This window comes from Halichoerus grypus, chromosome 7, assembly GCF_964656455.1.
Source record: "Halichoerus grypus chromosome 7, mHalGry1.hap1.1, whole genome shotgun sequence".
Taxonomy (NCBI): Eukaryota; Metazoa; Chordata; class Mammalia; order Carnivora; family Phocidae; genus Halichoerus; species Halichoerus grypus.
The window spans coordinates 28,784,015-28,810,204 of NC_135718.1; the positions used below are offsets into that span (position 1 = coordinate 28,784,015).

Consider the following 26,190-nt stretch of genomic DNA (forward strand, 5'->3'; position numbering starts at 1 on the left):
CTGTTTCAGTTTTGGTAGTTTATATGTTTCCAGGAATGCGTCCATTTCTTCCAGCTTGCCTAATTTGTTGGCATATAGTTGCTTATATGTTGTTAAAATTGTATTTCCTTCGTGTTGGTCATGGTCTCTCTTTCATTCATGATTTTATTAATTTGGGTCCTTTCTCTTTTCTTTTTGATAACTCTGGCTAGGGGTTTATCAATTTTATTAATTCTTTCAAAGAACCAGCTTCTAGTTTCATTGATCTGTTTTACTGTTCTTTTGGTTTCTATTTCATTGATTTGTACTCTAATTTTTATTATTTTTCTTCTCCTGCTGGTTTAGGCTTTATTTGCTGCCCTTTCTCCAGCTCCTTTTGTAAGGTTAGCTTGTGTATTTGGGACTTTTCTAATTTTTTGAGAAAGGCTTGTATTGCTATGTACTTCCCTGTTAGGACTGCCTTTGCTGTATCCCAAAGGTTTTGAACAGTTGTGTTTTCATTTTCATTTGTTTCCATGAATTTTTTAAATTCTTCTTTAATTTCCTGGTTGACCCATTCATTCTTTAGTAGGATGCTCTTTAACCTCCAAGTGTTTGAGTTCCTTCCAAATTTCCTCTTGTGATTGAGTTCAAGTTTCAAAGCATTGTGGTCTTGAAAATATGCAGGGAATAATCCCAATCTTCTGGTACTGGTTGAGATTTGATTTGTGACCCAGTATGTGATCTATCCTGGAGAATGTTCCATGTGCACTCGGGAAGAATGTGTATTCTATTGCTTTAGGATGGAATGCTCTATATATATTTGTGAAGTCCATCTGGTCCAGTGTGCCATTCAAAGCCCTTGTTTCCTTGTTGATCTTCTGCTTAGATGACCTGTCCATTGCTGTGAGTGGGATGTTGATTATTGTATTATTACCAATGTGTTTCTTTAATTTGGTTATTAATTGGTTTACATAATTGGCTGCTCCCAAGTTAGGAGCATAAATATTTATAATTGTTAGATCTTCTTGTTGGATAGACCTTTTAAGTATCATATAGTGTCCCTCTTCATCCATTACTCTACAGTCTTTGGTTTAAAATCTAATTTGTCTGATATGAAGATTGCTACTGCAGCTTTCTTTTGATGTCCATTAGCATGGTAAATGGTTCTCCACCCCCTCACTTTCAGTCTGGAGGTGTCTTTAGGTCTAAAATGAGTCTCTTACAGAAAGTATATGGATGGGTCTTGCTTTTTTATCCAATCTGATACCCTGTGTCTTTTGATTGGAGCATTTAGCCCATTTACATTCAGAGTAACTATCGACAGATATGAATTTAGTGCCATTATATTACCTGTAAAGTCACTGTTTCTGTAGATTGTCTCTGTTTCTTTCTGGTCTATGTTACTTTTGGGCTTTGTCTTCACTTACAGGATCTCCTTTAATATTTCTTGCAGGGCTGGTTTAATGATCACAAATTCTTTTAGTTTCTGTTTGTCCTGGAAGCTCTTTATCTCTCCTTCTATTCTGAATGACAGCCTTGCTGGATAAAGTATTCTTGGCTGCAATGTTTTTTCTCATTTAGTTCCCTGAATATGTCATGCCAGGCCTTTCTGGCCTTCTGTGGATAGGTCTGCTGCCAGTCTAATGTTTCTACCCTTGTAGATTAAGGAGCTCTTTCCTCAAGCTGCTTTCAGGATTTTCTCTTTAGCTCTGAAATTTGCAAGCTTCACTATTATATGTTGGGGTGTTGAACTATTTTTTTTTTTTTTAAAGATTTTATTTATTTATTTGAGAGAGAGAATGAGATAGAGAGAGCATGAGAGGGGGGAGGGTCAGAGGGAGAAGCAGACTCCCTGCTGAGCAGGGAGCCCGATGCGGGACTCGATCCCGGGACTCCAGGATCATGACCTGAGCCGAAGGCAGTCGCTTAACCAACTGAGCCACCCAGGCGCCCTGGGGTGTTGAACTATTTTTATTGATTTTGGGTGGCGTTCTTTCTACCTCTTGGACTTGAATGCCTGTTTTTTCCCCCAGATTAGGGGAGTTCTCAGCTATGATTTGATCAAATATACTTTCTGTCCCTCTATCTCTTTCTTCTTCCTCTGGGACCCCAATAATTCAAATATTGTTTTGTTTTATGGTATTGCTGATTTCTTGAAGCCTCCCCTCATGGTCCATTAGTTGTTTTTCCCTCTTTTCCTCAGCTTCCTGCCTTTCCATCATCTTGTCTTCTATGTCACTGACTTTCTCTTCTGCCTCATTTACCCTAGCCGTTAGAGCATCCAATTTATACTGCATTTCATTGTTAAAGCATTTTTAATTTTAGCCTGATTAGAATTTATTTCTACACTAAGAGACTAGTGTTTTCTATGCTTTCTTCAAGCCCAGCTAGTAACTTTATAATCATTGTCCTGAATTTCAGCTCTGACATTTTACTTATATCCATATTGATTAGATCTGTGGCAGAGAGTATTACCTCTGGTTCTTTCCTTTGTTGTAAATTCCTCCTTCTAGTCATTTTGCCCAGAGAAGAATGAATGAATGATAGAACAAACTCAAAATATCAACCATGACCCAAGCGAAATACACACTAGACATATCCAAAGAGGTCAGACACCAAAATGAAAAGAAAAAGAAAAAAAAGGTGGGGGGAAGAGAGAATATAATCTTCCAGGTGGACAAAACAGGGTGATCCATTTGGTCCTGGGTGTATTTTGGTCTGTTTGTTAGAAGACACTCAATCCCAAAATTGTAAAGAAAGCAAAACTTATATATATACAAAAATAAAATTGAAGACAGTGAAAGGAAGCCAGAAATGAAGAGTATATCTGTAAAATGTAAATGTAAAAATGAATGTTAAAAAATGACTTAAAAATAAAGAGCTGATAAAATAAGAAACTAGTTGAAAAGGAAAATTTTAAACTGAAAGATGAAAGAATCATGAGATGAAACCTCGAATTATACATACTTTTTTTCCCTAGTGCTGGAGTTTTGCAGTTCTGTGTGCTCCATAAAGTTGGTATTCACCTGATGTTCCAGCTGGTCTTCTGGGGGAGGGGCCTGCTTTGCTGATTCTTGGGTGTCTTTGCCTGGGCAGAGTTACACCACCCCTTGCCAGGGGGCCAGGCTCAGTGTAAGCTGCTTCAGGTTCTTCTTTGTGGCTTTTCTTCCCTGAAGGCTTTCCAAGCCGATTCAGAGGCTGAAAATAAAATGGCCACACCCTGATCTCCAGCCCCAGAGCTGAAAGATCAAGGCCCTCTCTCTTCAGTAAACTCTCAGGGAGATGCAGTCTTCACTTTTGTGTGTGCCAAACTCTGGAGACTCCTGCAGTGTGCACCCGCACCGATCCTCCTGGGGGAGGGAGGAGGGTTGCCGAGGGCCTGCTGCTTGCAGGGCCCCCGGATAGAGAGCAGTCACCCGATCCTGCAGCGGTTCCTGCTTTATGGCAAACCAAGCTGAGCACCCACTCCTGGGCTCACTGACCATAGCTAGTCTCCCGAGTATTGGAGTGACTCAGGTACCCCCATTCTTTCCGTGACCCCGGGGATCCTGAGACCACACTGTCTCATCTAGGATTCTGCCCCTCTTGGCCAACCAAGCACCTATCAGGCAGGGATGTCTCTCACCAGAGCAGACTTCTAAAAGTTCCGATTTTGCGCTCTGGGGCTATATCACTTTCCGGTAGCCAGCTTCCGGAGGCTCCCTCCCCTGCTGATTATCTTCCGATAAATCCCCTCCAATTCACTTCATACCTCCTACCTTGCAAAAAGTGGTCGCCTTTCTATTTGTAGAATTCCAGCAATTCTTTTCTTACATCTCAGGTTGAATTCATAGGTGTTCAGAATGATTTGATAGTCATCTAGCTAAATTCAAGGGACCAGATGAAACGAGGACCCCTACTCTTCCACCATCTTACCTCCCTCTGCTCCTCTGATTATTAAGATTTTATTACCATCTGAGTTTGGGCTGCTGTGACATAATACCATGGGCTAGCTGGCTTCAACAACAGACATTTTTTTCTCAGTGTTCTGGAGGCCGGGCAGTCTGAGATCAGGGGGCCAGCGTGGTCAGTTCCTGTGGGGGCTTTCTTCGAGTTTGCAGCTAGCTGCCTTCTTGCTGTGTCCTCCCATGCTGGGGGTACGGGAAAGGGAGAGAGAGCACATGCACACACATACCAGCTCCCTAGTCTCTTATAAGGGCACTCCTGTCAACACAGGGGCTCTACTCTCCGGGCGTCATCCAGACCTCATTACCTGCCAAAGGCCCCAGCCCCTAATACCATCACATTAGAGGTTAGGGTTTCAACCTAGAAATTTTGGAGGGACACAAACATCCAGTCCATGACAATTACCTATTCCTTCAAATCAATAGTGCTAATTAAGGGTGCTAATTATTTAGACAAAAATCAAATAAAATTGTCTCATGCCTTTGCAATAAACCAAAAATCTCTAGAGATTGTGGCATAAGGGAAGGATAGGCAGTCCCTTCCTATTTCCTGCATGAGCATTTCTGCAAACACGCGGGATAGCCCTCCTGTGTGTGTGTGAATGAGGGACCTGAGAAGTGCCAGGTTACAGGGGCCTTGGCAGTATCTCAGCCTACGGGTTCATGCACACAGCACTTACCCACTACCTCTAGCACAGGGCCTTGGACGATGTGCTGTGAGAAGGAAACGTCAAAGGGAGTTTGCTGCTGTGTGTTTGGGGAGAAGCAAACCCCCTTCCTTCCAGGGGTTAAGGAAGAGCTAAAGGAAGCACTTCAAACCAGTTTTTCATATCAGTGGAATGTTCTTAAGTCTGAGGCTTGTTTTAAAAGGGTGTCCTGGTGAAGGTAACATGCAAGCTTCCGTTGGGAGGTAGTCCCACATTAAAATTTCCCATTGGGAGGAGCCATATTAAACTTTCTGGGGATTAGAAATAAGAATCAATGGAGCATACTTCCCTATGTTTTTGAATTGAATAAAAATAGCTCCTTTTATTTTGCTTTTCTGTGTTGGGGGAAAGAAGGAAAACGGCAATTGTCATGGAATCTCTGAACCCCCATTGCTGAGAGGATGCTTACTACTCTCATCCTATTTCTTTTGGTTTTCAACAGCCAAGCAGGTTGAATATCTGGTCAACGAAAAGCACATCTATCTGCTGCCAAGTGGTCGGATCAACATGTGTGGCTTAACCACGAAAAATCTAGATTATGTGGCCACCTCCATCCATGAAGCAGTCACCAAAATTCAGTGAAGAAACACCACCCAAACCAGCACCACCAAAGCGGCCCTCTGTCCTGCGTGTTCCCTGCCTGCGCCAGCCTCGCTGTGTGTGCAACGGATAGAGACTCCGGAGGACTGGAATCTGCTCTGGTGAGGTGGCTTCCATTTAAGGCGGCCCCACACAAGGACAGCATCCCTTGTGAAGAAATGGGGGCCTGGGATCAGCGCCCCTTGGGAGGCCGGAGCAAATTAAGGTTTTTATTTAAGAAGAATAAAAAGGTACTTTGATCATGAGACGTAGTTATCTTGCTCCCTCACTGGAAGCCAGAATGTTGCCTCTGTCGCTCCTGGGCTTCTGTGTTGCTTGACTCTGCACAAAATCTTGCCCCAAAGATCAAGTTGTCTGAAGAGCCAACTGTGATTGTGAGTGTTGGCTGTATCATTAAAGCTTGTCATCTCTACCCAGAGTGTCAATTTCCTGCTCAGTCTGCATGGTTGTGTCCCTAGCCCCAAGCTTTAGCTGTCTGGGGCAAGCAAGGTAAGAGGGAGATTTACAGCTCACACACACACTCACACATACACTCACACACACACACACACACACCTGAAACGGAAGTTTAACACAACAGTATTTACCCTTGCTGTGAGCAGTGTGTCCGATAGTTTCTGTCCTATTGGGTTCTGTTTCACTAAAGAAATGAAAGTTGATTGAGACCCATGGAATTGATTTTGTGATCCACTAATGGGTTGTAAGCCACAGTTTAAAATGAATGCTCTAGAGGGATTTGCTAGTTGATAAGAAAAAACTAAGAGGTGACAGTATCTCCAAGGGGGCAAGAGAAGTCTGAGACAGTAAAATGGTGTGTGGCCCTCCAAAGTGCAGATCTACTCCACAAAGCCTCAGTTCTTAGTATTTCATTTCTCTTGTTAGGGAGAATTTAATTTTTCTCTTGGGGGAAGACACGAGTGAAAAAAATGGTTAAAAACACTTCTTTAAACCAAAATGTCCCTACCAAAGTTCTAAAATATTTTTTTGTGTTAAAAAAAAAAAGCCCCAATCAAGGGGAATTGGGCCCTCCTTCTATCCTGACATATAGGCTGGTGTTCCCCTCCATGTTCTAGTCCCCTCCATGCTCACGTGAAAAAGCGTTTTGTGTTTGGTTTGGGGAGAGCTGGGCTTTGGGAGTTCCACAGATTTCTTTACCGTAGTCGAACTTCAGGGCCTCTCACGCAGGTGCGCACTGCGAATTTCAGAGGCAGGACTGTCCCCTCAGGAGGAGGGGCACTCCCACCTCCAGACTCTTGCCACTTCCTTGCTGTGTAACCTTGAGCAAGCCACTTAATGACTCAGAGCCCGTTTCGTAAACTAAACTTCGCAGGGTGGTTTTGAGACAGAAACGAGCAAATGTATCCTAGCACAGTGCTTGGCACAGAAAGCCTTCACCCAAACAGCTGCTACTGTCATTTATGATTATTGCTAGTAAGGGTAGCCGACTCTGGAGGCTCCTGGGAGGAATCTGTAGTTGTCCATAGGCCACTCATTGACCTTGACCTTGGTGGGGGTTTGAGAAACCCCTAGTAAGTGTCAAATTCCAACCTTCCTTCCACAAAGACGTTAGATGCCCAAACACACCTCCTCACCTCTCTGGCTGTTGCCTCCCATTGGCTTACCATTGACCAATATGCCTGGCCCACCTCCCCTGTGACTCTTCCCAGCTCCCACTGGAGCTGTGCCACGTCGGTTCCTCTCCAAAGGGTCTGTGGAAGCGAGGCAGTGCGCCCAGCACATTGTCTCAAGGGCTGGCCCCCCAAGACCTTGAACTTGGAAGGCACCCAGCCCCGTGCCTCGCCCATCACGTGGGTTGAACAAATGCCAGCCCTTCTCATTACCAACTTCGTACTTCTTGTTCTCATTCACACTCTGGCTTCTCATTTGGGTTTGACTTTTCATTGCTGGCATTCGCTGTAGCAAAACCGTACCCATCTGGCGCCCAGAGTAGAGTGCCCGGGCTTTCCTGTAACCTTAACTGCAGCCTCACACCTGGCCTTGAGAGCCTCCGTCTTAAGCAGGTGGGCCTCAGCTGAGACAATTCCACGTGCCCCACCCAGCCTTCATCTCCCATGTGAAACCACTTTAGAACTGAGCTCTTCCAGGCAAGAAAAACATTCCAGGAAAAGCATTTTCATTTTATTTAAAAAATTATTTACAATTTATTAAGCCTTCATAAATGCTTTATTTTAAAATCTTTTTTTTTTTAACCTGAAGAAAATCTCGGGGAACGGAGCAGGGAATAGGGAGGGGAGTGGTGACAGGCTCCTTTGGGATTTTGCAAAGGGATGGATGTAACGCAACAGCAGTGGCCTGAGCCCTGTGGCCTGAGGGATAATGAAAGGAGGACTAGCCAGGCAGGCCCCATTGGGCCAGTGGCCAGCCGGGCAAGAAGACTGCATGATGACAGATCTTGCTTGAAACTCACTGTTGGCTGGTTTGGGTCTCAGGTGCCCAGCACGGAGGGCTGACACTTGGCCTCTTCCTATGAGGCAGAAGTAGGTGTTGGGGATGGGTGGCAGCTGTGGGCTTCTCTAGGGGTCATGCACTGCTGAGCCTCAGGCAGAGCCAGGCAAGGGGGAGGAAGTCAATCATCCATTGCTGGAAAGGGCATCTCCAGCTGGAAAGTCTTTCCTTCCATGTGCCGCGGCCCTCCCATCTGCAACACCTGCTCTGGTTTGGTGGGGAAGAGGGGACAAAGTTACGTGGGGGTATGGTAACACACCCTGGGGTATGCCAAGGATTTCTGAAGCCCTTCACTTCCTGGCGGGTGTCAGCTTTCCCCATCGGTATGATAGAAGACCGCCTGTCTCTCAAAGTCTGTCTCGAACTGCCCCCTAGTCACTTCACTCTGCATTGCAGAAACTTTGGGCTGAAAGTTCCACTAGCTACAATAGTGGTTTTTAACCCTTTGTGAGTCTGAGACCTTTGAGAATATTATGAAAGCTTTAGCCCTCTGGACAACACACATAAGAACACATACACTAAACTCTGACAGTATGAGGGGTTTCACAGACCCTCTGAAGTCCAATAATGGACCCACCTGGGGTGACTGACCCCCAAATTAAGAACCCCTGAGTTAAAGGTTCCTTTGGGCTAGCATTTTCTTTTGAGATGCAAATGACCCAGAGGAATTATCAGTCTCCCCCTCTCCCCTTGTGATTATTGATTGAATGGGTGTGGGGGTGTGAGATTAATGGTTTTGGGGGAAAGCAAGGTAAGCCTGGATAGTATATCCCAGTGAAAGGTTTTGGGAATGGTTTGGAGATTGAGCAGACAGAATGGGATCACTGGATCCCTGATAGAGGGAACTCAAGAGATGGGAGACAGAAAGGGAGACAGGTGTCCCAAAGACAACCTTCACTTACTCCCACATTTTCCTGAAGGTTGGTCGGCTATGTGGTTAGTGATCTGAATTTTATTCTCGAAGCAGGTATGGAGTCATTCTGCCATCTGGTGGCCATACTTGGAATTGCATCTGCTCCAACATCCAGGTGAAAAAAGATCTAGGAAGTTCATGGAATAAAGTACACTTAGCTGACCTGCTGGGGAGGAGGAGTAAGGGGAGGGGTGGTGTGGAGGGAACAGATGAAAAAGAAGAGCGATTCTTCAATGTTCCTGTGTAATGGACACTGAAGTCCCACGAGGGCTTGCATCCTTCTTGGCTGACCTGGGCACTCTTTGGTTTGTCATGGCTAAACTTGCTTTAACAGCTTAGAATTTTTCTACGTAAGTTTTTGTTTGTTTGCTTGCTTTGATTTCAACCTAAAACCTGAAGTTCCATCTCTGGCTCCCAATTGGGTCTCTGCTCTCTGCTCCTCCTCTTCCAGAGCAGATTTATTGTTGGATCGAGAACTGTTGATTGGGAGCCAAAAAGATGTGTCCCTGGGAAAAAACGGTGACTTGAGGTTCCATCTCACGGTCTTTCCATTCCAGCCGAGACACACTTCCCTGGCTGCTAGAACCCTTACCTAACAGGAAACCGGTCACCGACAGTTTTCTGTTCTGTACCATCCCATGCCAACGCAGCTGGGTCCCACCGCCTTCAAGTCCTGGAGGAAGTCTCAGTGAATCTCCCGCACTAACCTTGACACCCGCCACCCCACGGCCTCCGCGCCTGTCCGCCAGAGGCGCCTTCTGAGCTGAGCGAAGCATGAAATATGGCATCAGGGGATCCCAAAGAACAAAAGGGGGGTCAGGTGTCCCAAAGTGGCATTGTCAGCTTGGGTCATTTCTTCTCCAGTCCCAGATTGTACCGTGGAGAAGACCATTTCTAGCATGTTCCATTGGAGGCACCTCCATCCGTAATGGCCACAGCAAGGCTCTGAGTCAAACTGGAGGCAACAAGGGGAAATCTGCCAAACTGACAGTGAGGGTTGAGGAGGTGGTAAGGAAAGCAGAATGCTCTGTCACCTGTGGGAGGCCTCGGGAGACGCAGAAGATGGGAGGATGGGTTCTCCCTCAACGCTGAATCTCACATACCCAGCAAGCACTGTCTGCCCCGTCATGTGATCAGAGGCATTAAATTGGAGTTCTCCTCAGAGGCTCTCTCTCCATCGGGTGACCTCTTCTGTTTTCGACCACCTGGAAAACAATTGGTAAGGGTCAATCTCTGGCCGGGAAAAAGCAGAAATGCAGACAAAGCCCTTGACAGTTTGGCAGGAAGTAATCTGCATGGAATCCTGGTGCAAGTATTGGCATATGTACATCTGGAAGGATTAGGGCAACACCTTCTACCTGAGACGACATCTCCAGAAAGCCAGGCTGGTGTCGGTGGAATGGAGATCTGCCTCCCCGCCCCCCCAGAGGATCGAGTAAAGCCCATGTAATGCCTCAGGATCATCTCTCCATCCCCTGAAGGCCCTGGCCCAACTCATGGGCAGACGCCTGAGAGAGGATTGGTCTCCCAGGCTTTGATGTTCCATGAGCCAGGGTTTTGGTGGGTATAGCTGGGAGCCATTCCCACAGATCTACATTCCGTAGATTGGAAACAATCCTCCTTCTGCAATGGGGCAGGTGGGGTAATCACATAATTGTCCTCAAGGATGGAGGGGCAGTCTGTCCCCAGCTCTATTGTTTTCAAGAAGGAGTATTTTTCACCTTGTTCTTCCTGCTATCGACTTCCTTCCATGAAGGATATTGCTTTCCTTTCTACTGATGTCTCCTGGACACAAATTCTTTCTTTAAAGGACCAGATAGTAAATCTTAGAGGTTTTGCAGGCCATCTGGCCCCTGTTGCAACTGCTCAACACTGCCATTATGGCCAAAGATAACAAATGGGTCTACCAACCAGTAAGTCTTTATTTACAAGGACAGGCAGGAGAGGGAGGTCAGGATTTGGCCATGACCATGGCTTGCAGACTCCTGTCCTAGACAACCACCAACTGAATGGGACACATCCCCAAACTATCAAGGGCACAGTACCAGCCCAAGCCCTGTTATGGGTTTTCACAGGTGTATCTCATCAGGTTCCCATAAGGAGTCACTGGTTCCTCCTCCAGGAGTGACGTCCTAACATGCCTTTTCTAGCAACCAGGTGGTGGGAGGCTTTCATCTGGGTGAAGAGTTACTCACTCAAGGTTCTCAGCAGCTTCTTGCCCAAGGTTTCCTCAAAGTCGCTGCTGCAGGGGCTGGTCTCTGTGTCCAGGTTGATATTACAACATTCACTATCTGATGCTGAGAAAAAGGAGAGAAGAAAGAACTCAAGTCTTGCCAACACCCAGGGATCTAGGAAGGGTGATTCTGGTTGATGCTCCTCAGCAGGTGGCAGCTCAAAACCAGAGGCAAGGCCGTGGTGGCCGTAACAGGGAGGGATGCCCAGGTCTCTGTGAGCTCTCGTTAATTAGCAAGGGACATTTTAGTGCCACAAAAGGAACAAAGAGATCAGGAGTGAGACTCCAACTATCCAAACATTATTTGGCAGGAGAGAGATGAAGAGGACAAGATGTTCTCTGTTCAGTATCTTTGCCAGACCAAAAGCACATTTGAGTACCCAGGAGGTGGGGCTATTTCCTTCCAATACTTGCTCAGACCTGGGAAATCACAGGACTCAATAACAATTAAGCACACGTCTGTATCTTCTCCCACCGAACCCAGTGGGGATTCAGACAGGCACAGAATCTCAAAGCCGGGAAGAGGCCCAGGCCCTTAATGCCCGTGAGGTAAGAACCTGACCTGGGAGGCAGAGTGGGGTTGTGGACACTTCTGGGGGTGCCTGCTTCCAATGCAGTATATAGACCACACAAGCCCCTTCTCTGGAACTCAGGGTCCTCACGCAAGGTCCCCTGTGTCACACAAGGACGATGGACTAGCTGAACTCCAAAGACTATCTTCTCCATTCTTATTCCTTTGATACAATTTCTTGCTACATGCTTTAGCTACTAAATTCAGTGTGTGAGGGAGAAAAAGAACATCTGTTCTATGTTCCTGGAATGGTGACTATGTATGTCCCAGATACTCTGAGTAAGCCACAAGTTCAAATATGCTGTCTTACCGACCACAAAAATGGATGAGCACTTGCTGGGTCATTGCTCTGGACTTGAGGGGTCTCAGACTATGGACTGCAGCGGGTCTAGGAGGCCAGCTGGGGTAACTGCTGCCTTGTGGGGGGTTGGGGGGAGCAGAGGCATGGCTGAAGGCTTGGAGAAGTAGATCTCAGTGAGGCAAGTACAGGAGGATCTCAGGACTGGTGGGACACTGGGAGCTCAGAGCAATACCACTGCCAAGATGGAAGTGTTGCAAGTCTCAGAGGGAGGTGATATGATCTCAGAGCTCAGGACAAGTCCTACAGATCACGTCCGGCCCAAAGGAAGGGAAGAGCCCTGCCAGTAAGAGTGACGGCTGACTTCAGTTTCCTCATCTGTAAGGTAGGTCTCATGAGAACCACTTACTATGCCCAGAGCATGGTACCAAGCACTGTGAGGTGCCCTCTGTATTTGCTATCTCATTTATGCGCAAAGCTACTTGATGACCTAGCCACCGAGATTTACATCTCTTAACATAAGGAAGAAACTTACCTATTAAGGTCAGGAAACAGAAAATTGCAAGGATCTGAATCCACGTGGAAACCTGCTCCTGACCCTGCCTGACACATTGTCTTCCTGGGAGAATGGAGTGATGCGCCTGATGAGGGGCTGGTGCTCTCTACGTGGGAGTTCCCCTTCCCTCGCTCGCTGTGTGAGGAGGTGGGAAATAGCACACGGGGGCTGGAGCCCCTCACCCGGTTCTCCCCGGGCCATCCCAGCAACTGATGGCGAGGCCTGACCTCCTCCCTGACCTGCTGTGGTGGGAACGGCTGCAGAAGACAGCAAGAGCTGCTGTGTGCTCTGCTCCTCGAGGCCCCTCACGTCCTCCTGGGCGAAGGCCATCTCCTCCATCCTCAGGTCCACGACCTCGCCAGCGCTTCTCAGCCCATCTGAGTGGCTGCCTGTGGAGGACAGCAAGTGTGTGACCAGTCTGCTCTGGAGAAGACCTGAGACTCCAGCTGGCTCGGGATGGGAGCCCAGCCCACCTGCCCGACTTACATGGCAGGCTGTTCCTGTTGCTCAGGAGGGTGATGGCACGGTCATCCTTGGGGGTCTGGGGGGTACCGCGGGTCGTAGGGGCTTTGGTGGAGTCTCCGTCAGCGAAGGCCTCCATGTCAGGGGACTGGGGTGAGCTGTCCATGTGGCAGGCGGTGAGTGCATTCTGGTACTGCTGCCGTGTGATCTAGAAGAAAGAGGCACGGGGGGAGGAAGCTCAAGAGGAGCGGGGCAGAGCCCTCTCTGGATGTGGTCCACTTCTCCGAGCTCGGAAGCAGCTCTACTGGGGTGCGTTGGAACCCCTGACCTCTGTGGTCTAGGATCCATGAACTGGGTCCTTTCCCAAGCTGTACCAGCCTAGCAGTTGAGAGACACTGCGTCACCACTCTCTTTTTTATTGGCTCTGGGCTCCTCAGTGCACCTGGAGGAGCCATACCTTCTCCTGAGACTCGGGAGAGGATGGAGGGTACCTTCAGTTAGCAGGGTGGTTGCCCACTGCAAAGTTTTAAACGCATGCTGATACTATTGCCAAGGGCACTCTTCCCAAGGGTCAGTTGGCGGGGACTATGGGGAGGGAACTTCTGCTGTTCCAGGTCCTCCCATCAGGAAGCTGGAGGCTGAGGCCCGAGAGCACGCAAGCATTTCTGATTTGGACTTGGGCCACGGCCGGATGTGGGCTCATGCTCCTATGTGGGAAAAGTGCACAGCAGAGGTCTCCCAGTTGTCTCCTCAGATCATGGGAGTCTTTCTCGTGATTTTCCTGATGTGTCAAGCTGCACCTACAAGTAAAAGCATCTAGAGAGTCAGGCTTAGCCAGGCCAGAAGGGAGCTTCCAGAATTCCAGGCAGGAAAAGTATGGATCAAATGTCTTTTCTGGAATACGGAAAGGTTTATCGGTCATCCCTGTTCTCTGGGTGTACGTCTGCCTGATATCCTTGTTTCCAGTAAAAATGGGCTGGTTTTTGCACCACCCAATATAGAAACATGATACTGTTAATCAGTGAAAGGCCCTGGGTGAAAAATGAAAATGGCACACAGCGCTACATCCTTCCCACGTACCACGGCCCCTTCAGTGTTTTCCTCCCGTCTTCGTTGCATTTAGCTAGACAACTGGCAAAACTACAAACTGCTCATAGTCCTCTTTCCTTTAGGGGCAGGATTGGTATTACCTGTGGGAACAGGAAGGGTGTGTGGCTGGAAACAGGAGAGGGCATGGTTAAGATTTCCACGTTGGAACAGAGGTGGCTTGAAGCTGGCTTGGTATCTGGCAAGGGCTCTTCCGACTCTGGCCCCTCGTCAACTGCCCACTCCTCAGCACCTGTTCTCCAGGCCCTCCTTTCCCTGGTGGCTGGGATGTGCCCCACGCCTGGCCTCCCTGGGGGCTGTGGGTGATGGTCAGACCCAAGGCTGGAGTCAAGCCTAGACTGCTCCATCCTCACATGCTCTGGGTTGACTCTGCATGCGGATCAAGCAAACTCTAAGCACAACTAATCTAAACACAAAACACCAATTAAGAATGCGTGTCTTTTTGCGATTCTTATGGGACAGACACATGCAGAGATCCTAACCTTCTAGCCATACTGTCGTCCATTAGAGGGGATACAGTTCTCTTGATAGTTTAAAACCGTGATTCTCAAACTTCAGCATCAGAATCACCTGGAGGGCTTGTTAAAACAAGATTGCTGGGCCCCATTCTCCAAGTTTCTAATTCACTAGGTCTGGGGTGGTGCCTGAGAGTTTGCATTTCTAACAAGTTCCCAGGTGATGCTGATGCGGCTGGTTTGGAGACCACACTCTGAGAACCACTGACTTAAGACCTAGTTAAAATCAGACACAGTCCTGTTCAGGTTTTTCTTCTTTCCCCCTTTAAAGGAGTCAAATGGATAAAGCGACAAAGCGTTAATGGGCGTTGATATTTTTCAGGTCAAAATGATATGCTCTGTGTTTTATGGCATGCAACGATGGGGGCCTCCACTTAGCATCTGTCTGAAGTCTTCAATAGAGTCAATGTGACTGTGGACTTTTGCAGCGCCCTCTGTTGGGAAGTGAGAGAAGTCAGGTTCTGAAATTTCCCCAGGAGATGTCAACTCTGGAGCCTACCCTCAGTCTTAAACCTTATCGTGACTCAATCACAGAGAACATCAGGCATGTATTAGAGATTTCACCACCAACTGTCTGTGATGCAGCCCACGCTGATGGTTCAGGGACTTTCAGGGCTTCAGAGAAAGGATCAAAGTGACATGCTAATTATTCATGCCTTCTGGGACAGTGCTTCTCAACCTTGGCAGCACATGAGAATCACTTGGGAAGCTTTAAAATATCCTGATACTCAGACAACACCCTTAAGCAATTATACCCAAATCTCTGAGAGTGGGGCACAGACATCAGGATCCTTTAAAGCTCCCCAGGTGATCCCAGTGCACACCACGGTTGAGAACCACAGCTCTGGACTCTTGGAAATGTCCCCTGTAATCAATTACTATCTTGGCTCCCCTTGATAATGGCCTTCACTGATGTTCAGCTTTCCTACTGGACCCCCAGCTTGCGTCGAGGGCTGAAATAAGAAACTTCCATATGAAGAACAGAAACTCTGGCAAAACTACAGATGAAGCCAATATGTATTACTTTTTTTTCTGATGCCTTCCATAGTCCTATAGAAATCCGTTTGATAAACCCTTCCCCAGAAATTACTGCCAGGAAAAAGCTCCTTTCTCTAGGTAAATGATGTACTTCCTTACACCGGATGAGAATCCAAATATCCCACTATGTTTGCGCTCTTTGCTTTTATAACCAGGAAGCTCACAGATAAATTATCTACTGACAGTAACAAATTCATGCCTGATAGCTTTTTCACCAAACTGGTTTGCCATTTCTTCTTAATTTCTTATTTAAAACATCACTGGGAAAAAAGAAGAAGAAGAATGTAGCAGGAGGGGAAGAATGAAGGGGGGGAAATCGGAGGGGGAGAAGAACCATGAGAGACGATGGACTCTGAAAAACCAACTGAGGGTTCTAGAGGGGAGGGGGGTGGGAGGATGGGTTAGCCTGGTGATGGGTATTGAGGAGGGCACGTTCTGCATGGAGCACTGGGTGTTATGCACAAACAATGAATCATGGAACACTATATCTAAAACTAATGATGTAATGTATGGGGATTAACATAACAATAAAAAAATAAAAAAATAAAGAAAAAAAATAAAACATCACTGGGTTAATTTTGGGGGGAAATCATATACATTGCTGGAAGTGCTATAAATATCCTAAAGAGACAGGACTGATATTAGGTGTTCAGAATTAGTGTTACTCATAAGAGCTTGCTTTTGCAGGATATGGATATGGAAGATATGGGGTCGGGATATGAGGACGGAACCTTCCATCCATAGAGCGTATTATGGCTTATAGAGCACTGGGATGTGTTATCTCCTTTGCTGCTCATAGCGACTATGTGGGGTAGGCATGAGAGCTCTTGGGATCCCCACTGTACAGATAAGAAAACGAGGTCCCAAAATGTCCAGGGATTGTCTGAAGTTTGACAGCAAGCTTTCAGAATCCTAGCCAGTGCACGGTCTCCCACGCTGTGCAATTTGCCTGGGAAAATGCTGTTCAGTCTTTGGAGCCAGGGAGATGGAAGGGGACATGAGACGGTGGAATTCTAAGTTCCCAGAGTGGGAGACTCCAGAGTCTGATAATGGTGCCCCTGCAACCTGGATATTTGGGGTTAAAGGCCTTTTACTCTTGCTCCCCAGGGGCAACCATCTCAGGCTGGGCTCTGCGCTCTGGGAATGGATGTCCCTCGGCTGCCCTGGGCCTGCTTTCACAACCCTTTAGGGCAGGTGCCCCAATAACTACTTTGTAGGCTTGGGGTCTACAGGCATCTGATGAGTGACAAGAAGCCGGCACACGGCCTGGACCAGTGTCACCATCAAACCCAATTCTCTACCGTGCCCATAGCCTTCTTCTAGGTGAAGCCTGCTTTGGAGTCTCGCGGGTCCTCCTGGCTTAAAGAACAGAAAATTTTCCTAAATGACACCTGATAAGCTCAACAAAGCATATTACTCTTTTTGAGTTAGCCAGTTAGTTTAGATTTGGCTTCTAGTTTAGTCCCAGTTTTGCCACTTTCAAGCTGGGCAACCTTGGCCAAATCATTAACCTCTCTGAGCCCGTAACAGAGGCCCAGAGATAATGAGATAACACCAGTGAACCTGACGTCCAGCTGTTAGAAATGACAGTTTAAAACACGTCCACACCCATCTCTCACAAGTTAACTTTATAATGGGCATACACTTCAAAGAAAGGGGTCAAACCTACCATCTCATTATGTCTAAACTGTGGATGGCACGGCATGAGGTGAGGTGGGGGCAGGGGCAATGGTCCCTCTGACCCCGGAGTAGGAGTGGAGGGGCTGCCAAAGCAAGATGAGGTCTCAGGAAAGTAAATTCTTAACTAAGAAAATAAAGCAAAAGACAAAGTAGGGGAAGGAAGGAGATTCCAAGCGGGGACAATGAGAAGAGGAAGATGGAGAGAGGAGAGCCGGTGAGTGAGGGAAGATAGGAGGGAGGGGGGTGTACTCTGGTTTGAAATGGATTTGGGGGCTCAGGGCTCCAATCAGCTGGTACATTAGCTGTGGTCCCCAACCCAGAAGCCTCTGGGGAGTGTTGCAAAGTGCTGTATTTAGTTTATTTTTGGAAAGGTTCTGTCCAGGCTGCATGCACAGTGAGCCGTACCATTCTCTCTTTGTTCTTAAGAAAAAGTGAGATCATCCTCCAGTAAGCTGGAATCAAGGATCCAGGAACTCTAACCCTCTTTAAGCATGGTTCTGGAGTAAGAAATGAGCTAGGAATAAAGTATTGTTTCTGGTCTTGCTTCCTTACAAGGTCCTGAGTTCTCTGTCTGGGATGCATCACACAGATAACCACCAGTCAATGGTGCTAGAGGGAAGATACAGACGACCACAGCCAGGACCCGTATCAGCGCAGAAGCGTGGCTCTGGGTATGGCGGTGGGTGGGGGGGGGGGTTGCCCGGGGCAGCGGTGGGGTGTGTGTGGGGGCAGGGGTGGGGGGTGTGTTTGGGGGCAGGGGTGGGGGGTGTGTGGGGGCAGGACCCACACAGGCGGCAGATGGTTGTGTAAAAGGAAAGGCACTGCCCACTGGCTACCTTCTCTTTCGGTCTCACAGCCTTGCTGTCACAATGCTTCCTCTTTTTAAATTAAAAAAAGAAAAAAATCATAAACTACTGCCCTGACCACATGTCACCTTCACAGAAATTGTTGACAAGGCACCACTCTAGAAAAGGTGTTCAGGAAACAACCTCTCCCCAGCTGCATTTCTAGATTCAAGCATTCCTTTTTTTTTCCCCCTTCAGTTCTTCTTCTTCTTAAGTTTTTTTTTTTTTTTTTTTAAAGATTTTATTTATTTGACAGAGAGAGACACAGCCAGAGAGGGAACACAAGCAGGGGGAGTGGGAGAGGGAGAAGCAGGCTTCCCGCGGAGCAGAGAGCCTGATGTGGGGCTCGATCCCAGGACCCTGGGATCATGACCTGAGCCGAAGGCAGACGCTTAACGACTGAGCCACCCAGGCGCCCCTTCTTAAGTTTTTATTTTGCTTCAAGCATGACCTTTTGTCACTTTGCTCCCCCTGTTCAACCGCCTGAGAACTCGTTCCTCTGTGGCACAGTACTGTCCAACAGAAATAGAACGGGAGTCACACGGGTCATTGAAAATTCTCTCATAGTCACATTAAAAAAGTAAAAACAAATAAGTGAAATTAATGTTAATAATGTTTCATTTAACCCAACATATCCAAAAAAAAAATTCACTTCAACATGCAGTCAACATAAAATTATGAACGGGGACTTGTACATTCTTTTTGTATTATGTCCTTGGAATCCAGCAGTATTTTACAGGTGTGGCACATCAGTCTGGACGAGCCACGTTTTGTGTGCTCGTGGATGTGGCTGCTGGCTCCCGGGTTGGATAGCAAAGGTCCAGCAGATCAACCTGAACCTCTCTGCCCAGTTTTGATAATGTGGCCTTGCGTGGCCAGTGGTGCTCCCACAGCCCCCAGAGAACCACGGGGCCAGCTCAGCTGCTTCTTCACTGTCCCTTGAATGCACTCTGTCTACTTGCCTTCCACATGCCTTTTGTCAGTGTCCCTCCTCTTTCCTAATTCTTAAACATCTAGTACGTTCTCCAGCAATATCGTGCTTCAAATAAGTGCCACACGAATTCGTAATCAATTAGATACTACCCTGCATGGGTCACTATAGCTTAACCTATGTTTCTTCTCCCTGACTAGATTTTAATCTCATAAGGCAGAGGATATGTTTTATATTTCTTTAGAGAGACCATGGTGTCTAGAACCATTATTAATGTTCGATAAATACGTACCGACTGGTTCACTGAGGGAATCAAACCACTGCTCAAAAGGCAATGTGTTTTTATTCTCTCTTTACTACTGTAGAAACAACCATTTCTTAGCAATAGCTTGAATCAAATTGTCTTCTCTTACACATGGCCAGTTAAGAACTCAAGCTGCCACTAAATTACAAAGGAAATGGAGATCTGTTTATCTTGAAACTAACCAGAAGTAAGTGTGCCCTTCTGGACATTCTGACTTCGAAGCCAATGTATTCAGAAGTTAACCTTCAACCAGGGTGCTGTCTCTCCTATCTTTAGGATGTTCATCCCCCAAAACACCATCCTGCAATTTAGGGATTCTGCCACCAGATGGTGATGGGGCATCTTGGTCACGGTTACACAATCCAGACTGTAAGACATCTGCCAAATAGCCTAAGTTTAATAATGATATTTACAAAATACAATTTAAAAAAATTCGTAAGGATGCTTTGGTACCTTCATTCATAATGCACTAACTATGATTAATCACAGCTTTAATAGTTCTCCCAGATAATCATTAGATACACCTTTCTATCTAATTTTGTAGCTTATCTTGAAGTCAAATTACTCCTGGACTTAATAAATGTTCTGGAACCTCAGTCTGCTGGACATGAAAAACCCTTGCAAAATCTTCCTGCAGCCCGTCACAGGGGTTTGGGCTGTGAGACCAGCCTTCTTGTACAGTTTTCTCTTTAGCTTCCTCAAAAGCTCGCCCTCTGTTAAAAAGCGGGGGGGGGGGGGGGGGGGGCAGGTGGGCGAGGGGAATAAAAGGGCAGCCTAAACAATGGCCCTAACAAGTCTGTTACATCAGCAGAAAGAAAATTTTAACTTTAGTCTAAGGCATCATCTTAACTTATATAAAAAAACAAAACAAAAGAGAAAACCAGCACCAAAACAAAACACACACTTGCATTCAAACAGCTTGAACTCCCAAAGTTCCCTCTATAGAACTGTTACAACTGAAGTTTTTACGAGATGGGGGCCATGATTTGAAGGAGGCTTCTGAATAATACTTTGACTGGTTTCTAGCCTTCCCTCAACTTCTTTTGACATTTAGTCCTCTCAATGTCAAAATGTCAAGGTGGGAAAAAGGACCATGTTCTGTGCTGCTCAGTTGCCCCAGGTCACAGCATGGTCCTCTTGCCTGACCGAGACGATGACACCTGCACCTGAGGACTGACCTCGGGTTTGGGGTTTTTAACCCGTCCGCCGTCTCACGCCAGGCAAGACACTTCCCTTTAATGCTCCTCATTAGCTGTGAATGTCCCCTTTCCTTATGTTCTAGGCCTGGATGTCTATGAGCTCACCTGTAAGTTTTAAGAAGATCCTTACAAACTTAATGCTAGGTGTTCATCTTAACACACTCCTCTTTGAGGAACTGCCCCCTCCATCCCCTGAAAGTGCTCTCCAATCTATGTACACCTAGAGATGTTCCAGAAAACTCTGGGCTCACCACAGTTGCTCATTAAACAGGACGCCTCAAAATCTCATTCACTTTCCTCCCCAGACCAGCAAGCCAAATCCTCATATTGATTTCCTAAACGTGTTATATAAACAATGTGAGGGACTGAACATTTGTGTCCCCCCCATTCATATGCTGAAATCCTAACCCCCCACGTGCTGATAGGTGGAGGTGGGGCCTTTGGAAGTAGTTAGGTCATGAGGGTGGAGCCCTCATGGATGGAATTAGTGTCCCGCTAAGAAGAGAGCTTGCTTCCTGTCTGTCTCTTCCCACCACGTGGGCATACAAGAAGACAGTTATTTGCAAACTAGAACATGGGCTCTCACCAGACACTGGATCTGCTGGTTCCTGGGACTTGGACTTCCAGCCTCCAGAACTGTGAGAAGGAAGTGTTTGTTGAGGTCACCCAGTCTATGACAATTTGCTATGGCAGCCCGAACTAAGACAAATGATAAGACCTGAGAAGCAAACTTAACAAAAATTCCCAGTGCACTTGCAGTGAATTCAGGGGGCTCCCGCCGGCCTAAAGATGACACAGGACACGGCTGCTGAGCCTCCACTGTCATTTCGCGTCAGCCTCAGTCTTTGCGCACCGTGTGCAGGCACTCAGATCCGTGAGCCACCAAGCTCTCTCCTGCCTCCGTGGTTTCTCTCCTGAGTTCTCCCCACCGCCCCTTTCAGGTCCCAGCCAAAATGTCCTTTTCTCAGCCCGCTCTGATAACCATTTCTAAAGCAAGCAGCCCCCTTGCCAACTCTGCCCAATCCCTGTTTATCCTACGACCCTGTTTGTTTCCTTCATGGCCTTTATCACTACCTGAAATTAGGTTCTTTACGCTGTGGTTACTGGTTTATCCTCTCTGTCCCCCTCCTAGCACAGAAGCTCTAGAAAGGCAGGAGCTTAGGGTCTTGTTCACCACAGTCCCTTGCCAAAGCCTAGACAAGCACAGAGTAGGCATGCGGTCAGTATGGTTGAGCCACTTACTCATACTGTGACTTTCAAGTTCTTTTCCCACAAACCATGTGACGAGCACTACAAACCAGTAAGAGCTGGCATAATAGTTTCTCTGCTCACATTTTTCCTACCTCCACTTCTGAGGAAGGCCTGCAGTGAGAGGGCCTCAGGGCTGAACGCAGGGAGGGGAATCACGGGTTTCAGTTTTCTGAGGCTTTACCTTCATTGTCATACAGGATTTGTTAAGTGTCTCCGGTCATATAGACCCATGAGTATTGCTGGGTTAGTTCCCAAAGTCACTTCTCCTTGGGGCTCCTTCAGCTCTGATTTCCCATAACTCTCACTAAAGCCCAGGGATTTGAGGGTTTGGACTCTGAAGACAGAGAGACCCAACTCTGAAGTTTGGCTCCACCAGCCCTGGACTCCTCAAGCTCCAAAGTCTTCATCTCTAAAATGGGAATGACAGTAGGACCTACCTCACAGGGTGGTGGTAAGACTAAGTGGATCATTCAGACAAAGGAGCCATAAAGCACATGCACAGAGTACCCCACAAACAGTTATCCCACCCCACCCTCCAGGCTCAGCCCCTGCCTCTGGTAACTTTCCATCCTTACAATTTCAGTTCAGGGTGTCTGCAAGGTTCTGGAACACAGAAAACCAGCCAGCGCACACTGCTCTCAAATTATCGGAGCTTGTGTTCTGGACAGGAGAGGACCTCTTCCCACCTTTGTGATTAACACATCTCTCATAATCCAGCCTGCGATTTACCAAGTGAACTCATCGGGTGTTTAGTTGGACTTGGAGAAATGGGGCTCACTCCTGATCTCTGGCCCAAGCATGTAACGGTTTGCAGAATGCTAGCAAACAAAACAAAATAAAGCCTATCAAAGCAAGAGAAAGGAGGAAATTCTAGGTTTCTGTGCAATCCCAGTCTCAATGAGGAGTATGAAGAAACAGCTCCCCCACCCTTTAACTACAAGGCGATGAGCATCGCTGCTTCTCCCACCTGTGCAGTGACGCTCCCCTGAGCCCCACACAGCCCAGTGACGGCCAAGGGCAGGACGGTTACATGAAGGGTTAACAGTTAACATACATGCCAAATTGCATTCTAGACCTGGAACAGTAAGATGTAAATATATACCATCATACGTAAAATCATAGTGTGGTTTCTTCTAGACACTTGGTTTATGAATCACCTGCAAATTTATCTTGAAAAAAAAAACCAAAGCAACCTGGTGCCAATAGCAGGGGATCCAAAGGAAACAGTTCTGCTGCCAACTTGTCTCAGGCAAGCGAATTCCCTATTGCTCTATGCCTCTGTTTCCCCACACGAGAAATGGGGATCAGGAGATCTTAAGGGCCCTTATAAAGCCAGGGAACAATGACCAGCCAGCGTTCTCTCCGAGGGCACTGGGATGCGCATCCTGCGCCGCTGCCCCCCTGGGGCTGGCTGGCTGGCGAGCGATGGCCCTCCCGGGGGGCGGGGGCGGATTACCTTCACGAACTGCACATCGCTGAGGATGTGCACTGAGTAGTCAGGAGTGTAGAGGTTGTTGCTGCCGCCGCACAGCTGGGTGCTGCTCCCCCCAAAGTCGCTGCGCTCGCGGTTTGGAGACTCGGAGCGGTTCAACCCGCTGCAGCGAGAAGGGGACCGGTTTACTGCAGATGGTGGGGGAGAGGGAGAAAAGGCAAGGAGAGGCGGGTGGGGAGAAAGGGGGGGGGACGGAAAGAGAGAGACGGGGGGGGGAGAGAGAGAGATGGGGGTGGGGGGAGATGGGAGGGGGAGAGAGAGAGGTGTTTACTGAGGGCCGGCAGGAGTTCTGGGCAATGCTAACACTGGGTGGTAGACGCGGGCCCGCACCCTTCCCGTCAGAGGCTCAGGGCTCCCCTCTGCTCAGGCTCCTCTTGTTCCCCACAACCTCCACCAGCGAGGAGCTGGGCAGCGGTGGACCACAGCCTTTCTCAGCTCTGGTCTTTGGGCTAATGCAGGAGATGAGGACCGCGCTGTGAGTGTGGGTAAAGCTGCTCCAGAGCGAGAGATCCTCTACCAGGATCTAAACTCCACTCACAAGCCTTAGGTTTGACAGCACATACGACCAATCCTTGCCGTGGTGAGGTGCGTTAGCGGGGATGCCTCAGGTCTGCCCTAACACTGGCAGGACCCTGGACAAGCAGAGGCCCACAAACTATATGGGTACCTATTTGAGTCGCACTAATAAACTGTTAAAATATGTTCTATCCTTGTCCTTGACAATTATACCATCATAACCTGGAAGGCAAGGTCCAGCTCCTTAGAATTTCTGCTAAAATGGAAAACATAAAACAGGGCTGTATGGGGACAAACAGCCCCTGCCCTAGGGGCTTCCCAGTCCCATTCCCCCAGGGCTGTTTAGGGGAGGCACTCCAGGATTCCCCTATCTGAAGTGTGGTCCAGAAGGCAGAACACAGGCTCTGGCCCTGTGAGTTCCTCGCCCCACAGAAAGGGCTAGGACTGAGGAGGGCCAAAGTGGGGTCCTCTAAAGTCTGGGTCTAGGGCAAGACTCCATCTAGGCCTAAGTGGGGGCGGGGGGATACTGGAATAACCCACAGGCATCCTAAATGTTCAGAGTCAGGGTTGGTTGGTTTGTTCTCCCATTTTCAAGAACTGCTTCTGGGGAAAGTTCAGTTAAGACCATGTCACTTGGTTTCAAAACGGATTATGTGAACCACCTTCTTGGATCAAGAGAAGAAAGGTTCTTCAGGTGACCCTCCCGTAATCTCAACCACAGAATAAACCTGAGGGAGAGAATGCCACTCCGCATTGCTTTCCCCACAGGGCAAGGGGCTGTGCAGCCAGCCGCTGGTAACACAGACTTCGTTCAGGGGCTCGGATGCAGGGTCTGGCTCCTCAGAGCTTCTGCTCCTTGTACTTCCAGGGGAGAACCTCGGGAATTCAGTCCTGTCTCCTGAGATAATGGTGCCACCAGTCAAGATAATTGATTAGCATCTATCTGGAGCGAGTCCTTGAGGGTTCATGGTCTGTTTAGCTGCAAGCTGTTACCGTTGTCTGGCAAACCAGGGAGTGAAAAGGGTAAAATAACAACAGGCTGCATCATTTTTCTCATTAAAACCATAACAATCGCTGCCTTGATAGGATTATAGAATTAGGGATTCTATTCCAGTGTCCCCTTCTCAGGAAGTGCCCCTCACATATACTCCATCACTTACTGCCGGAAACCTGGGGGGCGCCCCCGACTCCTGCCGCTCCCCCAGCCCCACACCAGGCCCTCTCACCTCCACTTCCAACATAAGCCGGTCGGCCTCTATCTCTGTCCCCACTCAAGTCCCAATTACCAGGACCCTTAAACTCCTTGCTTTGTCCCTGAAAGCCCCCCATGACCTGACTCCTGCTTCCCTGTCTGGTCTCATCTTGGGGACTCTCTTCCCCTCCCCTACTTGCTCGGCTGCCCTCAATCATACAAGTGTGCCCCCACTACCTCAGAAGATGCCATTTCTCCTGCCCACCTTCCCCCGCCTTGGGTCTCAGTCATCAGGTCTCAGCTGAAAGCCACCTTCTCTGAAGACTTTGGCTGTCCTGAGATTTCCCTGTTTTTTTCTATCACTGTCCCTTGTTCATTCCTTCAAAGTACTTTTCACAAGTTTTAATTCATTACGTGTTTGCACTTGTGACGTCTACTCAATTCAATGCTACATTTCATGAGGGCAGAGATCTTGTCTTTTCTGGTCATTGTGGTCCACTAAGTACGTATAGCATTGTGCCTGGCCTAGAGCAGGTGCTCAATAAAAATGTATAGAGTGAATGAATCAACACCTAAGGGTCCCTTAAAGAGTTTTAATGTAGAATCTAAATTTTGTTTAAAAAAATATTTCAGAGCTCTCAAATCATCCTGGGTTGAAAAGCCTTTCCTTTGCAGCTTACAATCATCCTGGGGAAGCTGACTACTCCAAGAAGCTAGGGGCGGATAGAAGGACACTCCAACACGGCAGCTGGACAGAGTCAGAGAGTGTGCAATGAGAATTGAGGCACCAAGGGGCCTCGGGCTTTGGCTCAGTAACTTGAGGAGGAGGCCACAGGGAACACCAGGACTTTGTTTACCTAAAGCATGTGAAACTGGGGATCCTGGCGTCAGGTCTCTAGGGCCCTACTTATCCACTGGGTGATGGGAGGGCCAGACCCTCTTCCAGTGACCACGGACTAAGGCCAGTGATGGTGCCATGGAGAACAAGAGTGAAGCACCCAGGTGATCGTAAATGGCAGCAGCACTGGGCAGAAGAGCATGCATTTCATTTCTGGTTCTGGTCCCTTGAAAACAAGCTGATGCATTCTGGCTTGGCTAGACCCTTTGTGGTCTTCTGGGGTGGTGGCTGCAAAGTTAAGTCAATGGCGCTTCCTCAGGGTAACTGCTGTGGAAAAGGGGGCAGGCAGTCCTGCAGGAGGGTGACTTCTTTGTCGTGTGAGTGGAGTCTGGAACGCCGTATCCTGACCTGGTGGGTCTTGTCCGCAACTTAGTTTGGAACCAGTGGAGAGAGTATGAGCAGGGCCTGAGAAATAACCATCTCTCCCTGACAGCCCTCCACTTTGCCTGGTGGGACACGTGCTGCGCACACCCCACCTGTGCTCTTCCACCTCGTCATCCCTTATATCACA

The 26,190-nt window shown here is 47.9% G+C and overlaps 2 protein-coding genes across 3 annotated transcripts in view; one reads left to right on the top strand and one right to left on the bottom strand.

Annotated features, from left to right (window-relative positions):
• The window catches only part of GOT1 (glutamic-oxaloacetic transaminase 1), a 29,306-nt gene extending 23,682 nt beyond the window's left edge, over positions 1-5,624 (top strand). Inside the window, exon 9 of the mRNA XM_036116964.2 lies at positions 5,055-5,624. Coding sequence (XP_035972857.1) covers positions 5,055-5,194 — 140 coding nt within the window. The 3' untranslated portion in view covers positions 5,195-5,624. The remainder of the gene's footprint in view (positions 1-5,054) is intronic.
• A 1,705-nt stretch (positions 5,625-7,329) lies between these two features.
• The window catches only part of CNNM1 (cyclin and CBS domain divalent metal cation transport mediator 1), a 60,878-nt gene continuing 42,017 nt past the window's right edge, over positions 7,330-26,190 (bottom strand). For both annotated transcript variants that reach the window (XM_036116962.2, XM_036116961.2), the window contains 5 exons: positions 23,038-23,201; positions 12,736-12,919; positions 12,489-12,638; positions 10,787-10,888; positions 7,330-9,796 (listed from right to left, as the gene is read on the bottom strand). In XM_036116962.2, coding sequence (XP_035972855.1) covers positions 9,717-9,796; positions 10,787-10,888; positions 12,489-12,638; positions 12,736-12,919; positions 23,038-23,201 — 680 coding nt within the window. In that variant the 3' untranslated portion in view covers positions 7,330-9,716. The remainder of the gene's footprint in view (positions 9,797-10,786; positions 10,889-12,488; positions 12,639-12,735; positions 12,920-23,037; positions 23,202-26,190) is intronic.